Consider the following 19,664-nt stretch of genomic DNA (forward strand, 5'->3'; position numbering starts at 1 on the left):
TGAAATGCGTCAAGCAGAGATATTGGAGAGGTGGATGTCCAAGGGTTCTTCCTAATTATCATATATTGTACTCGCATCGCATCCTCATTAGTTCTTCCTAATTATCAAATATTATCTTGTATTAGATTTATGATTGTACTTGAAGTTGAAAATTTTGGCATTGAATGAAAACAACTTTATTGAAAATGAAATTGACGTAGTACAACAACTTGAACTCCTTTTCTGAAATTGCATTAGACATAAAGAAACTTAATCCTCGGCGATGGATCCCTTGAGCTGCCACAGATGCTCGATCAAATTATTTTTTAGTGATTTGTGTATTTGCGTGTTCCTGATCCGATGATGATTTTGGATGAACTCAGTTAGAGGCATCGTCTGCACATGAGAAGGTTCAACGACTGGTACCAAATTAGTAAAGTCGAAGTTGTTGTCCAATTGACAATCACGTTCATCTTCAACGATCATGTTATGCATTATGATACAAGCTGTCATGATATCTTTTAGCACACAAGGTTGCCAGAAACGTCCTGGTCCACGAACAATCGCAAATCGAGCTTGCAACACGCCAAAAGCTCGCTCAGCATCTTTTCTTGCGTTTTCTTGTTGTTGAGCAAAGTACTTATGCTTGTTTTCTCGAGGTGCTGGAATAGTCTTCACTAATGTGGACTACTCTGGGTAAATCCTGTCGACGAGATAGTATCCCATATTATACTCTTGGCCATTAACAGTATAGTTGCACGGTGAAGCTCTTCCCTCCGCAAGTTGTGCGAAAACCTGTGAACGATGTAGAACATTAAGGTCATTGTGAGACCCTGGCAGTCCAAAGAAGGCATGCCATATCCAAAGATCTTTGCTAGCTACGGCCTCCAAAATAATTGTAGGTTCATGAAAATGTCCAGTATACATACCTTGCCAAGTAGTTGGATAGTTCTTCCATGTCCAGTGCATGCAGTCGATGCTCCCAAGCATACCAGGAAAACCTCGTTGTGAGCCTTCCTCGAGCAGGCGTGCAACGTCTTCATTAGTCGGTGCACGAAGGTATTCCTCTCCAAAGATGTTGATAATCGATCGAACGAACCTCTTCACGCTCTCAAGCGACGTACTTTTACCGATCCGAACGTAGTCGTCAACGGAGTCAGCGGATGCTCCATATGCGAGCATCCGCATAGCTGCAGTAATCTTTTGAAGACTAGATAGTCCTAACTGTCCAGCACCATTCCTCTTTTGGACGAAGTACTTGTCATGTTCGACGACTGCGTCGTGGATTCGAATAAGAAAGAACGTCTTCATCATTTCATCATCGCTAGAGCTAGATGAGCTAGACATTTTATTCTGGGAGATGATGGGTTGAGGAGAGAAGCCGTTGAATTTTATAGGAATCAGTCGGTTGTGGTCAAAGTTTGTGATACCTCGAACTTCGTGCCCAACCTCGAAGACCGCGGGTTACCTCGAAGACCGTGTACGTTCCCTTGAAGACCGTGGGTTGCCTCGAAGACCGTGTGTGCTCACTCGAAGGCCGTATCCAACGGTTAGAAATAAAATACAAGAGGTTTAAATATAATTAAAAGTAATGAGTAAAATATTAAAATAGAAGAGGGGTTTTTTTGATATTGTTGGAGCTCCTAACTAGGAGCTTGTTGGAGCTCCATAAAAGAATGAGTGCCTCCCAAGGCTTAATTTGTTAATTTTTTATTCTAAAATACTTGAGAGCTCTTGAGAGCTTGTTGACTAGGACTCCCAACTGGGAGCTTGCTGCACTTGCTCTTATTAGAGCATCTCCAACAGCCTCCTTATCTCATGTCCTAGACTAAATATAGAGAGTATAAGGGGGGGAAATTGCTCCAACAGGCTACCTATGTTGGAGACTAAATATAGGGAATAGGATTTGGTATTCCAAATTAAGGATAACAAAGTGACTCCCTATATTTAGTCTCAACATAGAGAACATTGTCCCCCCCCCCCCCTCCTACTCCCTATATTTAGTATAAGACATGAGATAGGGAGCTATTTGGGGAGCATTGTTGGAGCACTTACTCCTTATTTGGCTCCTTATTTTCTAAGATGAAAGATTTGCTCATCAAATATAGGGAAAATCTAAGATCACTCTTGGAGATGCTCTTACTTCTTATACTTTCACTATCCAAACGGGTCCGAATTTAAAGCAACTAATAAGAATTGAGGAAATAAATATTAATCTCAATAATTTGAGGGACTAATTTTAAAATATAATGAATTTCAAGAGAACAATATTGAAAAGAACCTTTTATTAAAAAATAATATATAATAAGGTAAGAAAAATAGCAACAAAAAATAAAATAAAAATAGATGTATTTTATTGAGATTTCCCCTTTAAAATAACAAAAATTAAGAAGCTAATATCAACCTAGAAAAAAATAGAGATCTTTAAATTCCCAATCCAAATATAAATTAAGCCTATACATGTACCATAGAATAGAAAAAAATATAACGATGCATAGCTGTTGTGCCATAGAAATAAACAAGTGTTAATCGCATTCAACTTGTTAACACATGTCTTAAGCAGACTACACCCCAACTCAATGCAGACAGACAAAAAAAAGTTATCCCTTCTCACCAAGTCGAGATAGGCATCCTTACTTGCCAAGTCGAGTCGTCCATTATCGCCTGGCTGAGTCGTCCCTTCTTGCTAGGCCAAGACAAACATCCCTTCTCGCCAGGCAGAGTCGTTCATTCTCACCAGGCCGAGTCGACAGCTTGCGAGGCCGACTAAAAAGGTAATACGAGTTGTCCCTTCTCTCCAGGCCAAGTCATCCCTTCTCGCCAGGCCGAGATAGGCGTCTCTTCTCACCTGGCCGAGTCGTCCCTTCTCGCCAGGTCGAGACATGCATCCCTACTCGCCAGACCGAGTCGTCCCTTATCGTCTGGCCGAGTCGACAACTTGCGAGGCCGACTAAAAAGAAGGTACAAGTCGTCCATTCTCAAAAGGCCGAGTCATCCCTTCTTGCCAGGCTGAGACAGACGTCTCACCTTCATTTCATACTACTATCTCGATACAAAATGTCATGTTAGGAAAAACAATACTAGTTTGCTCATATCGAACTCGAAGTGCCATGCTATTATTACCTATTATTTACAATTGATATGGCGAAGGCACCAAGTCGAGTCGTCCCTTCTCACCAGGAGGCATCCTTTCTCGCCCTTCTTGCTGGGCCGAGATCGACATCCCTGCTCGCCAGACAGACATCCCTTCTCGCTAGGGCGAGACCAACATCCTTTCTCGCTAGGCCAAGTTGTCCCTTCTCGCCAGGCCGACTCGACCCTTCTCCCCAGGCCGGGTCAAAAGGCAGTCATTCTCGAGCCCCGCGCTAACAGCCAGTCACCATCATATTAATGCATTTGTCAGAGTCATCATTGCTCTAGCCCCAATAGTCTTTTTGACTCATTAGGCTCCATCAGCACCATGCCTCCTCTGTCAACATCACATTGATCACAAAGGTGATTCATGACACCCACAATAGACACATGTCAAGTAACTACTGACTAAGTAGTTTGCTTGGACTTAGCCAAAATTATAAAATCGCCCCTCTGTACCTACTATAAATAGAGGGACGGTCTACAACACATAGGTAAGCAATCTCTTGCTAAAGAACACACTATTTTCATATTACTTCTCTGCTCAAGCTCAAATACTGACTTGATTGTCGAAGGAATCACTGGAGAAGCCAACTCTGGTCCTCTAACGTGTTGCAGTTTTGCATGACCATTGGGGAACAACCATCAAAGGAGATCAATGGACCATAACACATCTATAATTCACACATAAACCCTCTGTCTGATAACTAACATTAGTAATAGCGATAAATATGCACTAAAAAGGCAACGTTTGGATATGAATAGGGTATGTTTGGTTACTTTTTTGTATAACGCATAGTTGCTACAGTACCACAGAATTGAGTGGTCCAGCTGTGCCTGACAGCTACAATAACGCGACCCTATTTGCTAACTTTTAGCGAGGAAGTGTTGAGGGTTTGCCAACTCTGCTACAGTAGCTATCAACTCAGCTATAACGCGGTAGTTTTAACCCACTAAACAGAGGGGTTAGTTATAATATTGTAGCGTCTAATATCTCAAGTATTACAATAAAAAAACTCTAAAAAAAGGACAACTAAATAGACCCTAATAATGAGAATTCGGAAATCTAATGATCTTAATACAGTGGGGACATAGAGTCAAACAGGCTGCTGCTCATAATAGACAGTGTCAGGTGGGCGTCGTCAGGCTTCACACGCTCGCATTTGGAACTACTGCCCTCAACCACTTCTTCCTCCCCATCTCCCCAAATTGTCGCCTCTCTCTCTCTCTCTTAATTTTCTTCCAAAAAAAGGTGTTGTTTGCTCATCCTCTCGGACTTTTTGCCGCCATTTTCGTAACTTGGTAATACAGACTCAGATTTCTTGATAGGAGTCATGCAGCAGGCTCCGCCGCCGTCAGCGCATCCGCTGGGCCCCATGGGCTCAGTCCCTCCCGCCAACATCACCACCGAGCAGATTCAAAAGGTACCATCTTTGTTTCCCTTTTGATACTTGGGCGCCTTTTTGGTGTTGGTTTCGCTCTAGGGTTTATGATCCCGTGCCAGAAATTTGTCTTTTGATGGGGGTGCAAATTGGGTGGAGGAGTGATTTTGAGCGCTATTTTACAAAAAAGGAGTGATTTTGATGGATTATTGAAGAGAAACAGGGGAACAGGTGCTATAAATTGATCAAATTTGGCCGGGTACCATTACGTTTTGTTGCTTATACTGCACTTTTTCTGACCTAAACTTGTTTCGAAACCCTCAAAAGCCAAAACCCTGCAAAGGGTTGTTTTAATAAGACAAAATCTTCTCTGTTCTTGGATTCACAACCCAGATCCCGTGTTTGAAAGTAGAAGTGCCCTTTGACCTTGGTAGTCCGTTTGAAATCGGGATTTGATTGTTTCATATGAGCTATCTGTGTAACTTGAACAATTAAAATCCCAGATTCTGCTGTAGGAATCTTCAACACCTGAGCAGGTATCTCTGTGGTACTACCTATTTATAATCGTTTAGATCTTGTTCTGCGAGTTTCACATGCGCTTCAATTTTTTAGAAGTTTCATATGGTAGACAAACATGGTTACCAGAAATTACGTATGTGCACAATGTTCATATCCAAACAATTGGTTTCTCACGCCAACAATGCCACGTTTCAAAAATAAGGAAAATAGTTTTAATACTCGTAGGACACTTTTATCATACTTAAATTTTCATGTATTTAGTCCTGTGTATCCAACAGATCAATTAACTTTGTCTTTCAAATTAAAAACAAAGTGGAAAGCATACTTCATGTACCAATAAATAACAAATTACATTTCCTACCCCGGATCTTTTAGTTTTGTGTATCTAGCAGATGAATTAACTTTGTCTTTTCAACAAAAAACAAAGTGGAAAGTCATGCTTCATGTACCAATAAATACGTTTTATTGGCTCACTTGATCTTTCAAATCTTATTCTGCCTTGAATATAAACTTCATCAAAGTTTTTCTTTCCGAAAATAGCCTACCTGAATTATTGCATATCACACCAAAGAACTCAAATATTATGCAAACGTCCCCTATGTCTCCTAGTTACATGTAACTTCTCAGCTAGGTATCGCACATCACCAAGATATTAAATGCTGCACTAGGGCTCTCACACACAATCCAGGTATCAAAGATGACAGCTGGTCTTCATAGCGCGCTTGCGAAATCAAGATGGTGGCACATGCAAAGAGACAAAGAGGCATACACATGTATGAATGGACAACACAAACATACATGTGTGCTTACACATGTCTACATGTCCACATGCTCCAATCTCCACCCAAAAGTTAAATTCGTCTTGCATGTGGCCATATGACATCAAGACTGTGACACAGAGATTGATAGGATAGCATAAAGATGTGATACAAACTTAGATAGAGCACCATCTCTTTCTTGTCTCTGTGTGTCCTTTCTCATCACCCCTCCCTCAATATGAACATGCCACCTGGTACCTGTGTGAGCTTGTGGCATCAAGACGAGACAGACACGTGCTATGCACAGAGTGCCACTCTATGTTTTTCTTTACCTACAATTTTCTCCTTTCCAAATACGTTGGTCTTATACTTTGTTAATTAAGATAGCAAAAATGTCACACTTCTCTTTCTTATAAATCTGCTTCAGTCTCTTCATGGAATCTGTAACTAATTAACTGTAGTTTTTTAATGTGCTGCTAACAGTCTGATACATAAATAATTTAAGGTTTTTATGATTAATTGGATTCACATATGTTGCAGTTTTCTGTTCATTGTATTTGTAAGGTTTTGACATGTTTGTCACTGATGGTTTATTATCTTCGTTTGACAGGACTGGGATACAGAATACTGGCATTTGATAACTAGTTCAATTTCACATTTGCGTTGTGTGTATATGTATGTGTGTTTTACACACACAAAATGCACTTATGTGGTTCTATGCCAGTATATATACTATATAAGACGAACATCAATATATTTTACCATAACAGCCATAAGTTAGCGTTGATAAGCTCTTAACATATATGCTTCCTATATTTTGACAATAATAGAAAGTGAACATCCTTATGTAGTTCTACGCCAGTAAGTATGCTATATAAGATGAACATTAATATATGCTATCATACCAGCCATAAGTTTTTGCAAAAGGTTCTAAAACATGTACTTATTTTGACAGTAATAGAAGCCATCCCGGTTTCTCAAAATGATACGGGTGTATCTTCTCTTCGGAACTTAGCGATCCTTATGGGAGCTTGAGGATAGATGATTCTCATGATAGCATGAGAATAGAGGTGTCAAACAGTACAGGGGAACGCAGGTTGGAGCGTGGAACGAGACGACAAGTAGCAGATTCGAAGAATCCAGTTTTCAGCTCGTGAATCGACTCATACATGTACATGAGTCGACTCATCAGGTTGAGTCGACTCATGCCTGTTATGAGTCGACTCACGAAGTGCAGCCGTTTTGTCAAAAGTTTCTGCTCGGTCGACTCATCATTTTATGAGTCGACTCATCAGTCATGAGTCGACTCATATATAGTTTTGAGTCGACTCAAGAAATCAAGCTCTGTTAGCAAAAGTTTCTGATCAGTCGACTTATCAGTTATGAGTCGACTCATATGAGGTCATGAGTCGACTCATGACTGTTCATGAGTCGACTCATCGGAGTTTTCCAGATTCGTTAAGGACTATTTACGTGTTTTCCTGTTTGGGTTGGGCTTGGTTATTTACCAATTTGCCACCCTCATTTGTACACCTATATAAGGGATTGTTTTAGGGTTTAAAACAATCAGAGAGTTTAATCAAGAGAGATTAAAATTATAATTGAGATTTGGAGAGCTTGTTCTTCAATCCTAGAGTGAGATTGTGAGAGATTATAAAGTGCATACTCATAATCTAGAGAATGTATTTTTCTTCGTCCAAAATCTGAGTTATTCTTGTGTTCTTATTATTTTTTTCTCAACCCACCTTTGATAATTCCGCGATCAAAGGTGCTCGCACGGCAACTCGTATCAAGTTGGTATCAGAGCATCAGATCCGGTGAATGGGCATCCTGTGTATGGTCCTTACTCGATCACAGTACAAGAAGCTTGACGAGATCCTTATTTTCTTGGAGGAAGTCCAGAAGATAAGGAGAAGATGTCTGAAACAGATAACTCAGCAAGATTTGACGCTATGGAGAAGCAGATAGAGACGATCGGGACTACTCTTATTCAGCTCGTGGGTCTCATCAATGGAGGGGACAAAAAAGAGGAATCTTTTTCGAATGGTAAGAAGAAACTTGTTGAGTCTGATGAAGAACGCGAGAAATCAGATTCAGAAGAAGAGGTCGAGGTTGTTAAGTCTGCTTCACATACAGGGGGTAAGAATTATTATCAAAACTTAAAGATTGATTTCAAAGTGAAGATTCCTGTCTATGATGGGAGTGTCAATGTGGAGAAGCTCGATGATTGGATTGAGCGTATGGAGATGTAATTTACTCTCTACAGATATTCATTCAAGGAGAAGATCGTGTTCGCGACGTTGAAGTTTTCGGGGCATGCGTTGACGTGGTGGAAGTCCTATTGCAAACAGGAAAAGAAGGCGGCGTCGTGGAACAAATTCAAGGAGCTATTGAGGAAACAGTTCTATCCTGTGGGGTTCCTCGAAGAGCGTTGGTACAAGTGGTACGGCTTGCGCTAAAGATTCAATCAGATCGTTCAAGAGTATACGATGGAGTTCCAGCAGCAGATGATGATTCTAAACATCGCAACAGATGAATACTCTATTTTCATGAAATACATGACGGGTCTGAATGATTATATCCGGAAGGAAATAAAGCTGTTCACGGTCGAGACGATTGCAGAGGCGAGCGTGAAGGCAATTGCCATTGAGGGCAAACAGAAGAAGGGCAACGAAATGAAGGGTGATTCCAAACAGTCGGGAGGCAAGTCTAGTGGCTCTCAACATAAGGAAGAGAAGAAGAAGGATGATTCGGGAAAGACATGATTGACATGCAATCACTACAAGCAGACAGGACACGTGACTGATCGTTGCTGGGAGAAGTACCATCATCTGAAGCCGAAAGGGTTGAAGAAGAAAGAGGAGAAGAAAGCATACGTAATAGCGCAAGGTCCGAAGGAGGTTCTCGGAATGACAGAACCCAACAATAACCTTAACCTTGTGACGGGGAAAAGGGCCGCAAAAGAAGACCCGAGGGAGCAGCTCTTTGTTTTGAAGTTACAGATCAAGACCAGCTTGGTGGATGCCATTGTAGATACAGGGAGTCAGAAGAACCTGATATCTGAAGCATTAGTACAGAAGTTGGAATTAAAGACGGTGAAACATCCGAAGCCCTATCCATTAGGGTGGATTCAGAAGGAAGCGGGATTGAGTGTGGTGAACCAGTGTACGTTTAGATTTGCACTCCATGAATTGTATATTGACGAGGTCACATGCGACGTGGTTCTGTTGGATGTTTGCCAAGTTATTTTGGGCAATCCTTACTTGTGGGATAGACACGCGGTATATGATCGACTGACCCAAAAGTATACGTTCACCAAGGATGACGCACAATTCATTTTTCGTTCGACATCTCTTCCATAGGAGACGAGTTTGGTGACGGTGACTCAGGCTAAGAGGTTGGTGAATGCGGGCAGGAAGTTCGTTTTGTTATTCATTCGACCTTATGAAGAGCAGCTAAGTAGGATATGCTTGTCCACCTTGAGCAAGCTTCAGGAGGGAGATCTTGATAGTTTGAAGGCCAAGTATGCAGACTTGTTTTCAGAAATCACGGGACTACCACCACGGCGAGGTATAGAGCATAAGATTATGTTGACCGACGAGAGTTCCTTGTCAAACATAGGCCTATACCGCACATCAGTACAGGAGTCCGAAGAGATCAAGAAACAGGTTCATGAGCTCTTAGAGACGAGAATGATAGTGTCGAGTTGTTCACCTTGCGGGTCGCCGGTGTTATTGGTGCCCAAAAAGAATGGAGGCTAGCGCATGTGCGTGGATTACCGGGCGCTCAACAAGATAACGATCAAGAATCGTTACCCACTACCGCGGATCGATGATCTTATAGACCAGTTGGAGGGAGCGAGGTTCTTCACGAAGTTGGATCTGAAGTCTGGCTATCATCAGGTAAGAATTCGGGAGGAAGACATTTGGAAGACAGCGTTCAAGACTAAACAGGGCCTGTTCGAGTGGTTGGTGATGGCGTTTGGGTTATGTAATGCTCCGGCGACTTTTATGAGGCTCATGAATGATTTGTTGTGACCTTTTATAAAGGATTTTGTGATTGTATACCTTGATGATATTTTGGTGTACAGCAGGACCTGAGAGGAGCATCTTGTTTATGTGGAGAAGGTGTTTAGAGTGTTACAGGACGGACAACTGAAGCTCAACGGGAAGAAGTGCGAGTTTGGGAAGGACGAGTTGGTGTATCTCGGCTTCATCGTGGGGAAGGACCAGAGGAGGATAGATCCGGGTAAGGTGACGGTGATCACGAAGTGGCCGATGCCAAAGACAGTGACTGAGTTGCGAAGCTTCATGGGGGCTTGCCAGTATTTGCGCAAGTTCATTCGATATTTTTCGACTTATGCGATACCGTTACATGGCCTCACAAAGGCTAAGGTTTAGTTCGAGTGGGGAATGACGCATGATGAGGCTTTTCAGTTGCTAAAAAAGAAGATCTCGGAGGCACCGGTGTTAGCTTTGCCGAATTTGCAGCGGACTTTCGAGGTGGAGACCGACGCGTCTAGTTATGCGATGGGCGCGATGTTGATTCAGGATAGGAAGCCAGTGTAATACCATTCTGAGATGTTTACGGGTGCTATTGCGAACTACCCGACCTATGATAAGGAGTTCTATGCACTTTATCAGGCGATTAAGCATTGGAGGGTGTACTTGTTGGGGAAGGAGGTGGTTGTGCACTCGAATCACAAGTCGTTGGAGTTCTTACATGCCCAGACGAAGCTACAGCAGGCGCGACACATGAAATGGATGTCTTATTTGATGGCTTTCAACATCATTATTAGGTACAAGAAGGGGGCGACAAACAAGTTGGCCGATATGTTACTTGTCCGTCGGTAAGGGCTTTATTGGTGGCGACACGTATTCAGCCCTTGGTTCCTTTGGAGTATGTACAGCTGTACGCATCCAGTAGAGACTTCGGTAGTGTGTTCGAGTAGGCGAAGGCTGGTCAAAGGGGGGAGTATGCACATGGAGAGGATGACTTGTTGTATTGTGGGATATCATTATGCATTCCGGAGGAGGGTGATAGGTTGCAATAGATTAGAGAGGCACATACCTCGTGTGTGCAAGGACATTTTGGAATTTAAAAGACGCTTCTCAATCTACGACGACATGTGTTTTGGCCTAAGATGTTAGATGATGTGACCAAGTATGTTGGAGGGTGTAAGTTATGCTGTATTTCGAAGCCTTCTAACAGAAAGAGAGGATTGTACCTACCACTACCGGTTCCTTCTAGGCCGTGGGAGAGCATATCTATGGATTTTCTAGGAGGGTTGCCGACTACCAAGCACGGGCATGACTATTTGTACGTTGTGGTGGACCGGTTGAGTAAGATGATGATTTTGATTCCTTGTAAGAAGACCGTGACGGGAGCGGGTGCAGCACGGTTGTTCTTCGAGCATGTGTGGAAGCATTTTGGGTTGTCGAGTTCGATTATTTCGGATCGGGATAGTCGCTTTCTCGGACATTTTTGGGATTCTTTGTGAAGTCTGATGGACACTAGATTGAAGAAGAGCACGGCCTTTCATCCACACACAGATGGACAAACAGAGGTAGTCAACCGGACTATGGTGCATATGTTGCGGGGGTATAATTTCAGGCATCCCAAGACTTGGGGTGAGAGTTTATCATATTTACAGTTTGCTTTTAATCGGGCGATTCATGGATCTTCGGGAAAGTCACCGTTTGAGACTTGTTACGGATTCTTACCACCGAGTCCGTTTGATCTCGTATTTTCGAGTGAAGCTACGACGGACTGCAAGAGGGGAATGAAAGACAACATGCTCAGCGATTTCTGGAGAAGATTGCGCATATTCATGCCTCGGTTGAAGCATAATTGAAGAAGTCACAAGGAAGGTACAACGCGAACCATGACCAACATCGGGTTCCTTGTAACTTTGGCGTGGGCGATATGGTATGGCTGAAATTGAGTAAGGAGAGGCTCAAGGGAGAAGGGAAGAAGTTGAAACCGATACGTTATGGTCCATTTCGGATTCTCGATCAGATTGACGACAACGCTTTCAAGCTCGATTTACCACCTTACTTAGGCATGTATTCGGTGATCAATGCCGAGTATTTGAAGTTGTTTGAGCCTCCATTGCTGGATGATGAATGTGATGACAAGGTGATCTTGTCGCGTGTTGAAGACTTGTGGTTTGATAGAGAGGAGCCGCTGAAGGAAGATTGCATTTTAGAGCGAAAGACGACCACGAAGAGACGGGGGATGAAGGAGTCGTTTCTCATTAGATGTCAATGGCAAGTTCCTAGCAAAGCTAAGTGGTTCAACAAGGAAGGAGGAGCTCGCGAGTTTCCTCAGCTGAAGTTCTAACTTGAACGAGACTTTAAGTTCCTAAAGGGGGGACCCATGATACGGGTGTATCTTCTCTTCGGAACTTAGCGATCCTCATGGGAGCTTGAGGATAGATGATTCTCATGATAACATGAGAATAGAGGTGTCAAACAGTACAGGGGAATGCAGATTGGAGCGTGGAACGAGACGACGAGTAGTAGATTCGAAGAATCCAGTTTTCAGCTCGTGAGTCGACTCATACATGTACATGAGTCGACTTATCAGGTTGAGTCGACTCATGCCTGTCATGAGTCGACTCACGAAGTGCAGTCGTTTTGTCAAAAGTTTCTGCTCGGTCGACTCATGATTTTATGAGTCGACTCATCAGTCATGAGTCGACTCATATACAGTTTTGAGTCGACTCAAGAAATCAAGCCCTGTTAGCAAAAGTTTCTGACCAGTCGACTTATCAGTTATGAGTCGACTCATATGAGGTCATGAGTCGACTCATGACTGTTCATGAGTCGACTCATCGGAGTTTTCCAGATTCGTTAAGGACTCTATTTACGCGTTTTCCTGTTTGGGTTGGGTTTGGTTATTTACCACATTGCCACCCTCGTTTGTACACCTATATAAGGGATTGTTTTAGGGTTTAAAACAATCAGAGAGTTTAATCAAGAGAGATTAAAATTGTAATTGAGATTTGGAGAGCTTGTTCTTCAATTCTAGAGTGAGATTGTGAGAGATAGTAAAGTGCATACTCATAATCTAGAGAAGGTATTTTCCTTCGCCCAAAACCTGAGTTATTCTTATGTTCTTATTGTTTTCTCCTCAACCCACATTTGATAATTCCGCGATCAAAGGTGCTCGCACGGCAACTCGTATCACAAAAAGACAGTAATGTAAGCCATCTTTATTATTGTCTGTTCCCAAATTTTCCTTTCACTTCAGAAAACGTTGAAGAATGTAAACAGTTTGTTGAGTTTTCTTTGCAAGTCCTATTATTTTTAGGAGGATTCATATGGAAGTTGGTAAAATGGTGGGAGATTTGTTATTGCATTTTAAAGAAAATTCATGGAGAAAAACATAAATTTCTGCTTTATAACTTGTATGTATGTCAGTCATGTCTTAGCACAATGTAGGATTCCAATCCTAGAAAAGACTTTTTTCCCTGTCCTGTTCAAGCATTTTACTGCGATCCCTTTGAATCTGTATGCGACCGTATACTTTGAATAGAAACACTTACAGTCACTCTCCACCAAGTGAGTAACATGCTCAATTTTATAGTTGTGTCTTATTTTTTAAAATTAGTATCATAGTTCATTTAAGTTAATATTTGCAATCCCTTTGGTTATGTCGATTCTAATGAAACCATAATATGGCTTGGGGTTTAATAATGAAGATTTTTAAATATGATGAACTCGACCTACTTGCCTATTGGCTGTAAATAAATTCAGTTTTGTTCTTCAAGTCTTGCGATTACCAAGCTATTAGCATCATTTTTTAAATTAAGAAAATAAATGCCGTGAATCTCATTTGCACAATCATCATGTTCTATTTTATCTTGTGGTAATATTAATATCAAAATACGTTATTAGGTTATTTTTTGCACGTGTGACCAATGATTTTTTTTCTTTCAACACTCGTCAACGATCACATAGCAAACCAGCTAATTGGTCTCAGTTTCTTATTTGATATGGGGGTCTTTGAGTGTGAAGTACACACCATGCCATGTCTGACCTATGTTACCTGGGTACTTCTATTAGCGACACAGACGTGCCATACCCAAACCTCTTGGACATTTCTTGAATATATGCATACGCTTATTTGGGTTCATACTCAATTATATAATACTGCTTTTAATATAAAACACTCATTATACACTTCTTGGAAGTATATTCTACACTTCACATCTATTTGTTATATATTGATCTTATGTAAGTGAAAAAACAATATTGATCTTATATAAATTATTAATTTTAATAAATATAAATATACATAACATTCACATACATAGCCATGTCCTTGTACCCTACCTTTTACAAATTTGATGTCCTGTACTCGTACCTGTACCCATGCAACCTAGTGTTTGACAAATGTCACATACGTATGAGACATTATCCCTCATGTTGCATAATTGTTATTTTTTGTACTATTTTAGAATTCATTGTTGGTGGTGTCATTGCTTCTTAGCTCTTCAATCCTTTCAAATAGTTAATGATTAATATTTCTATTATCACCCTATATTTGTCACTGCTATTATAAATATTGAAGAGTTTTTTTTTTCGCTGCCTTGTTTGACTGGATATCTTTGCTTACGTGTTGGTTAGAACTGCTATATCTCTTATCAGTCTTTGATGTTTGATTCTTGGTGTACATGCCGTCAGCCATATCCAATTCAAATTATATTTCTACTTTATCTTTTGCCATAATACCTTTAAATTATGGTTCCTATCTATGTTATGTTTGTGTTGAACTAGTCTGTAAGTCATTTTTTGCTTCATGGACATTGCGTTCTCTGCGTATCAATATAGTGTATTCCTGTCATGAGTTATTAGCATGTAACTCTATCTACTATCGATGTAGAGATTATTAATATGGCATCACTTGGACTGTTATACTAAAGGTTTTGTTTGCTGAAACTGTCTCATATTTGATGCAGTACTTGGATGAAAACAAGCAACTGATTCTTGCAATTTTGGATAATCAAAATATGGGAAGGCTAGCTGAGTGTGCCCAGTAAGTAACATGAAATGTGTAGCTGCTTTTCACTGTTATCCTGTTTCTACATCTTCTTTTAAGTTACGGCTAACGTATTTCAACATGCATTACTCTCCAGAATATTAAGTTTCTCCTCTTACATTCTCTCTTTGTTTTTTATGCTAACAATTAGTGTCAGTCTGTTCAGTGCATTAGAAGGATGTCTAGAATACCTTTTCATCTTCTTGATTGCATGATCTTATGACTGAACTAGCTCCTTGCAGCAAGAATAGATGAGTAAACACCATGGAGATAACCATGAATCCTTTCCTCAAGAACTAGTCAAAATTTTGAATTTAGGTGGATAAAGCAAGGTGTTAATTTGCGCATACATAACAATACAGCCTGTCTGAGTTTCTAGTGATTATGTGTAGAACTATTCTGGGAAACTTGCTAGGTTGCAGACATTAATTCGATGTCTTCTGGAAATTAACAGGGTGCTAAACTTTTGGTTAAAAACTTATTTAAGCTGATTTGCCGCCCCCGATAGTAATTTTCAACTTCCTATTGCATCTTGTTGTCTGACTTAGACTGGCTTGTTTATTGGTGTAACCATTGGCGTGGCCAGGATTTGGAGTTTTGGGCGTTGTTGTTGGTTTTTATTTTATTTTATTTTATTTGTGTCACATGGGGCCGGGGGTTGTCTCCTCTCATAGAAAAATATTAAAACAAGTACATCAATAAGAATGTAGGATAATGTTAATATTTCTCCAAGAGAAATGATAAGGTCTCAAGTTCTAAAAACTGTACCAAATATTATTCATGAAATGATTATTTACCAAAAAGAAAAGAGTATTTCCAACTCGAAAAGTATAGGCAAAATTGATAACACTTAGCTTCCAAAAAATAATGAAATTAATCTAGAGATCGACATTTATAAATTACCCCAACGCTTTGCCTTTTTTTGACATCATTTCATAATTGCATTTTTACCAAATTTATAAAAATTAACAGATTTAATATATTTTACTAATCAGTCATTATCCATTTATCACTTATGCAGTTGCACAATTTAGATTTGACGATATTTATAGTTGAAAATACTCTCAACACTTTGCAGTTGCAACGGTCAAAATAAACACAAAGGGTTTTAAGCTTTTAGCTTGATCTTCTGTTTGCAGCATCAAATTGTTTATTGGGCTGCAAAGCACTTGCATGAGTCCCATATAGTTCATCTATGCTTTCTGATGTAGTGAGGTTAATTATGGAAATTGATGATTTACTTATCACTTATACTCAATTGTAAAGTTCTCTGACATTAGAGCCTTAACTGTATTCTTTCTTTTGAGCACTATCTGAATATAAATTTGTTAGAGCACCATTCTCTAATGATGGATGCTATTTTATGTATGTTCAAGATAAGCCCACAAAGACAGATGTTCTTTATAAGATGTTGTTTTTGATAGTTTGAGCACAACAACTAACTTTTGAGTGCACGCTAACTACACGTATTCGCCAGGCTTTCAGTGTGTGTTTGTGGGTGGATGGGCCGCCAGCAGCCGGGGGGTGGGGGTGGGGGTTGGTTGTAACTACTTGAAAACTTCATTTTTGTTCTATCCTTGTAGAACTCTTCAATCGTTATGCTTCAAGTAGATGTTGGCTTTTTTCCTGGCTTAAGAGATCCAAAGTCCTACTGGATTATCGGAGCTGAAGTCTACTAGGTATCACTATCATACTATATGTTCAGTTTGGTATATGTTATTTGTAAATCTGCTAGATTTAAAGTTCTTAATAAGGCTATCTTTCATGAGATTATAAAACCTGTGTATGGGTATTGGATGTATATTGATGACCAAAGTATGTCAGGTACCAAGCACAACTCCAAAAGAATTTATTGTATCTAGCAGCTATTGCCGATGCCCAGCCACAAACTCCAGGGATGCGTCCTCAGGTTAGTTCCATGCTCTCAGGCTATTTACCTTTGCTTTCTTTTTGGTGTGACATTCTTCATAGATATTCTCTTCTTTATTCAGCTCAAATCTTGTGCTGCTTCATTTTTGTTTGTCAGATGATTCCTCATACTGCAATGCCTCAGGCGGGTGCCCAATACATGCAGCAGGCACCCATTTTCCCTCCTAAGTCTCCTTCACAGTTTACCCCTCAACAAATTCAAGAATTGCAGCAGCAGCAGCAATTGCATCATCCAACCCAGATGATGCCATTCCAAGGTCACACGGGCATGAGACCACCTGTAGGTTCCATTAACGGGATGCACACTGAATCATCTCATGGAGGAGGAGGAGGCAGCAATGAGGCACCAGCTGGAACTCCGAGCAGCAAAAAAGATGCTGAGAAAGCTGCTGATGATGGCCAGAAGAACTCGGCTACTGAACAAGGGAGTGGGAACGCTGAGACACCCCCGAACCCTCAAAGACCGGAAGGTTCCAAGACCCCGTGATTTCTTAGACTTTTTCTTAGTTTGGTATTGGTTTGGTGTGTGAAGATGCAGGGAAATTGTGATGTATACTGAGAAACCAATGTCAAGTACCCCCTTAACATTTCCATGTTGCTTGACTGCAATTCTCAACTCTTGGATATTTATCTGTTGGTGTTATTTTATCCTCTTACTTTCTTTACGCAAAGCTTCAAGTGGAAGGGTAAATGTGGAGGTTGTTCTTCTGCGGGCTGATGCTTTATATGCTTACTATGTCTTTGTGATGCTTTATCCGTATGAAACTCAATACAAAATATCTCCAGTTTGTTGGAACTTTAGGCGATGTTCTATAATCTTTCCGTAGATCGCCATGTTGATTGAATTTGACAAGAACCCGATGGTTGAACTTCCTGTTGCATATCTTCAATTGAAGAGATTGTGCAGTCGCTGTCTGCTTGTCCTACATTTGGAAGAAAAATAGAACGTTTCTAAATGTTGTCCGCTTGTCCTACATTTAGAAGAAAAATAGAACATTTCAGAATATTGTCTGATTGTACGATCATCTTTTTTTCTGCTATAATAACACTGCTTTATATCAGGATAGACAATCGACTTGGAGCAACGCAACCCCTTGATTCAGAAAGCAACACTATTATTTTTCTTTTTTCTAGTTTATTTCTTTATCCCGTTCCAGCATACTGAAAAGCATCACTTGCTGCTACACACTTTTATCTGATGTCACTGTTTCGGCTATCCATTATGTGGCTTTCAAAAGTGCAATGAATGATGTTCATGTAAGAGAATGTTGAGCTTACGCTTTGAACCTCACCTACTCCCTAAACTAGAAAACTAACATTATCCTTGTCTGGAATCAAATCAGAAAAGATGAAGGAAAAGAGAAGCATGTATTGATTATTGCTTGAATTGCATCACATTGTGAGGACCATAGCAATCTTTCTCTAACTTGTTCAGAAAGTGAAGAAGACACAAAGAAAGGGATGGATTTTGCTGTTGGTAGTGATTTGACTCCCTAACAATCAAGTTGTCAAGTATTGAAAATGGTTAACATTCTTAATTTCAGTCTCTCTGCAGTTACATTTATTTAATGACATATTAATTCATAAACGTTTTAATCAATAGGGATTTTTTTATTTTATTAAATTAAAAAGATGCCCTTCTTCTTGATTGGTGCATACGACAAACAATCAATAGATCTCATTCTAAGGGCCCGTTTGGTTGCAACTCAGAGAGGTTGAATCCCTGACAAAAGCTGACATTTTTGTCAGCTTTAAGCCAAAATAGCCTCTTTAAGAGGCGATTTTGGATGTCAGCTTTTGTCAGGCTTTCAGCCTCTCTCTTTTGCAACCCAACGGGGCCTAATGAATAGAGACTTTTGTTACAGGTAGTGTAGTCTGCTGATTAACTTCTAATTCAGGGCACATGGTCCGATGGCTAATGAACACCAAGTTAAATCCAAAAGGATTACACTGATGTATGTTGCTTTGTGATGCTTAAATCATAGTTTAGATCAGAATATAGCCACTCTCTTTTGAGATCTTTAAAGAAAAGAATTGCGAAGGCTCTATTTACTAGCTTAGCTGCTAGGGTGTCAATCTTGTCATTAACTGAAGGATTTTTTTTGTAACATTTTTTGATTGATTATTTGATTTGTCTATGTTAAACTACGTATCGTGGAAGCATCATCAGGTGGGGTTCAATTCCCACTGGCTTTGTACTGTTATGTTAATAATCACTAAATAATTCTTCAAGTTTCACGTTCATTGTTATTATTAATTATCTCGTTATTATCACTTTATGGTTAGAGGTATAAACATGTTAATAACTAAGACAGAAAAAGTGGTGCGCATGATGTGGTTATTGTACTCCGATTGCAAACGAGAACCAAAAGACAAGAAGTCTAGAGATAGTGGTTTTTTGTCCTTCACATGGATATTATTCATGTCATGACCAACTAAAGAGTAGATTTGGACCAAATCTATAAATCGAAGTTAATGAAATTTTAATTCACTGTAAATTAACGGAGCTTTTCATTTCAGGGCTGAAATTTTAATATTGACCGGTTAATTAAAAAATTTAGGGATTTTCACTTTTAGGTCCATTTGTTTACTCCCATTTATTTTTAAATCCAAGTACTATTTTTTGTATCCTTAAGTCCAATGTACTTTTTGTATTTATTTTGAAACCCAATTCTAAAAACTATTTTTTGTATCCTTAAGTCCAATGTACTTTTTGTATTTATTTTGAAACCCAATTCTAAAATACCATACTCTCATATGTGGGTCCCACTATTTATATTTTGAAACCCAATTCTAAAATACCATACTCTCATATGTGGGTCCCACTATTTATTTTTCTAAAATTCCAATAACAACCTTCCACTTATAACTTTCATGTAGGTGGGCCCCCCTCAAATAAAATAAAAAAAATGTAGAGAGA

General features: G+C 39.9%; 2 protein-coding genes across 2 annotated transcripts; one reads left to right on the forward strand and one right to left on the reverse strand.

Moving 5' to 3' along the window:
* LOC109834888 lies at positions 667–1,326 on the reverse strand. The gene has a single exon (XM_020402906.1). It carries the CDS (start codon positions 1,324–1,326, stop codon positions 667–669), a length of 660 nt encoding a protein of 219 aa, XP_020258495.1.
* On the forward strand, positions 4,248–17,409 carry LOC109833661 (GRF1-interacting factor 2-like). Its single transcript, XM_020401408.1, has 4 exons — positions 4,248–4,535; positions 14,736–14,812; positions 16,640–16,724; positions 16,842–17,409. The coding sequence occupies exons 1-4, from the start codon at positions 4,446–4,448 to the stop codon at positions 17,229–17,231; spliced, it is 642 nt and encodes a 213-aa protein (XP_020256997.1). The 5' UTR covers positions 4,248–4,445; the 3' UTR covers positions 17,232–17,409.

The sequence above is a fragment of the Asparagus officinalis genome, chromosome 3 (assembly GCF_001876935.1).
Source record: "Asparagus officinalis chromosome 3, Aspof.V1, whole genome shotgun sequence".
Taxonomy (NCBI): domain Eukaryota; kingdom Viridiplantae; phylum Streptophyta; class Magnoliopsida; order Asparagales; family Asparagaceae; genus Asparagus; species Asparagus officinalis.

Excerpts from the sequence above, each read along its gene's own strand:
- LOC109834888 (XM_020402906.1), bottom strand. The coding sequence starts at position 1,326 with ATGTCTAGCTCATCTAGCTCTAGCGATGATGAAATGATGAAGACGTTC.
- LOC109833661 (XM_020401408.1), top strand. The coding sequence starts at position 4,446 with ATGCAGCAGGCTCCGCCGCCGTCAGCGCATCCGCTGGGCCCCATGGGC. Across the intron at positions 4,536-14,735 it reads CCACCGAGCAGATTCAAAAG|TACTTGGATGAAAACAAGCA; the intron begins GTACCATCTTTG and ends TATTTGATGCAG. Across the intron at positions 16,725-16,841 it reads CTCCAGGGATGCGTCCTCAG|ATGATTCCTCATACTGCAAT; the intron begins GTTAGTTCCATG and ends TTTGTTTGTCAG.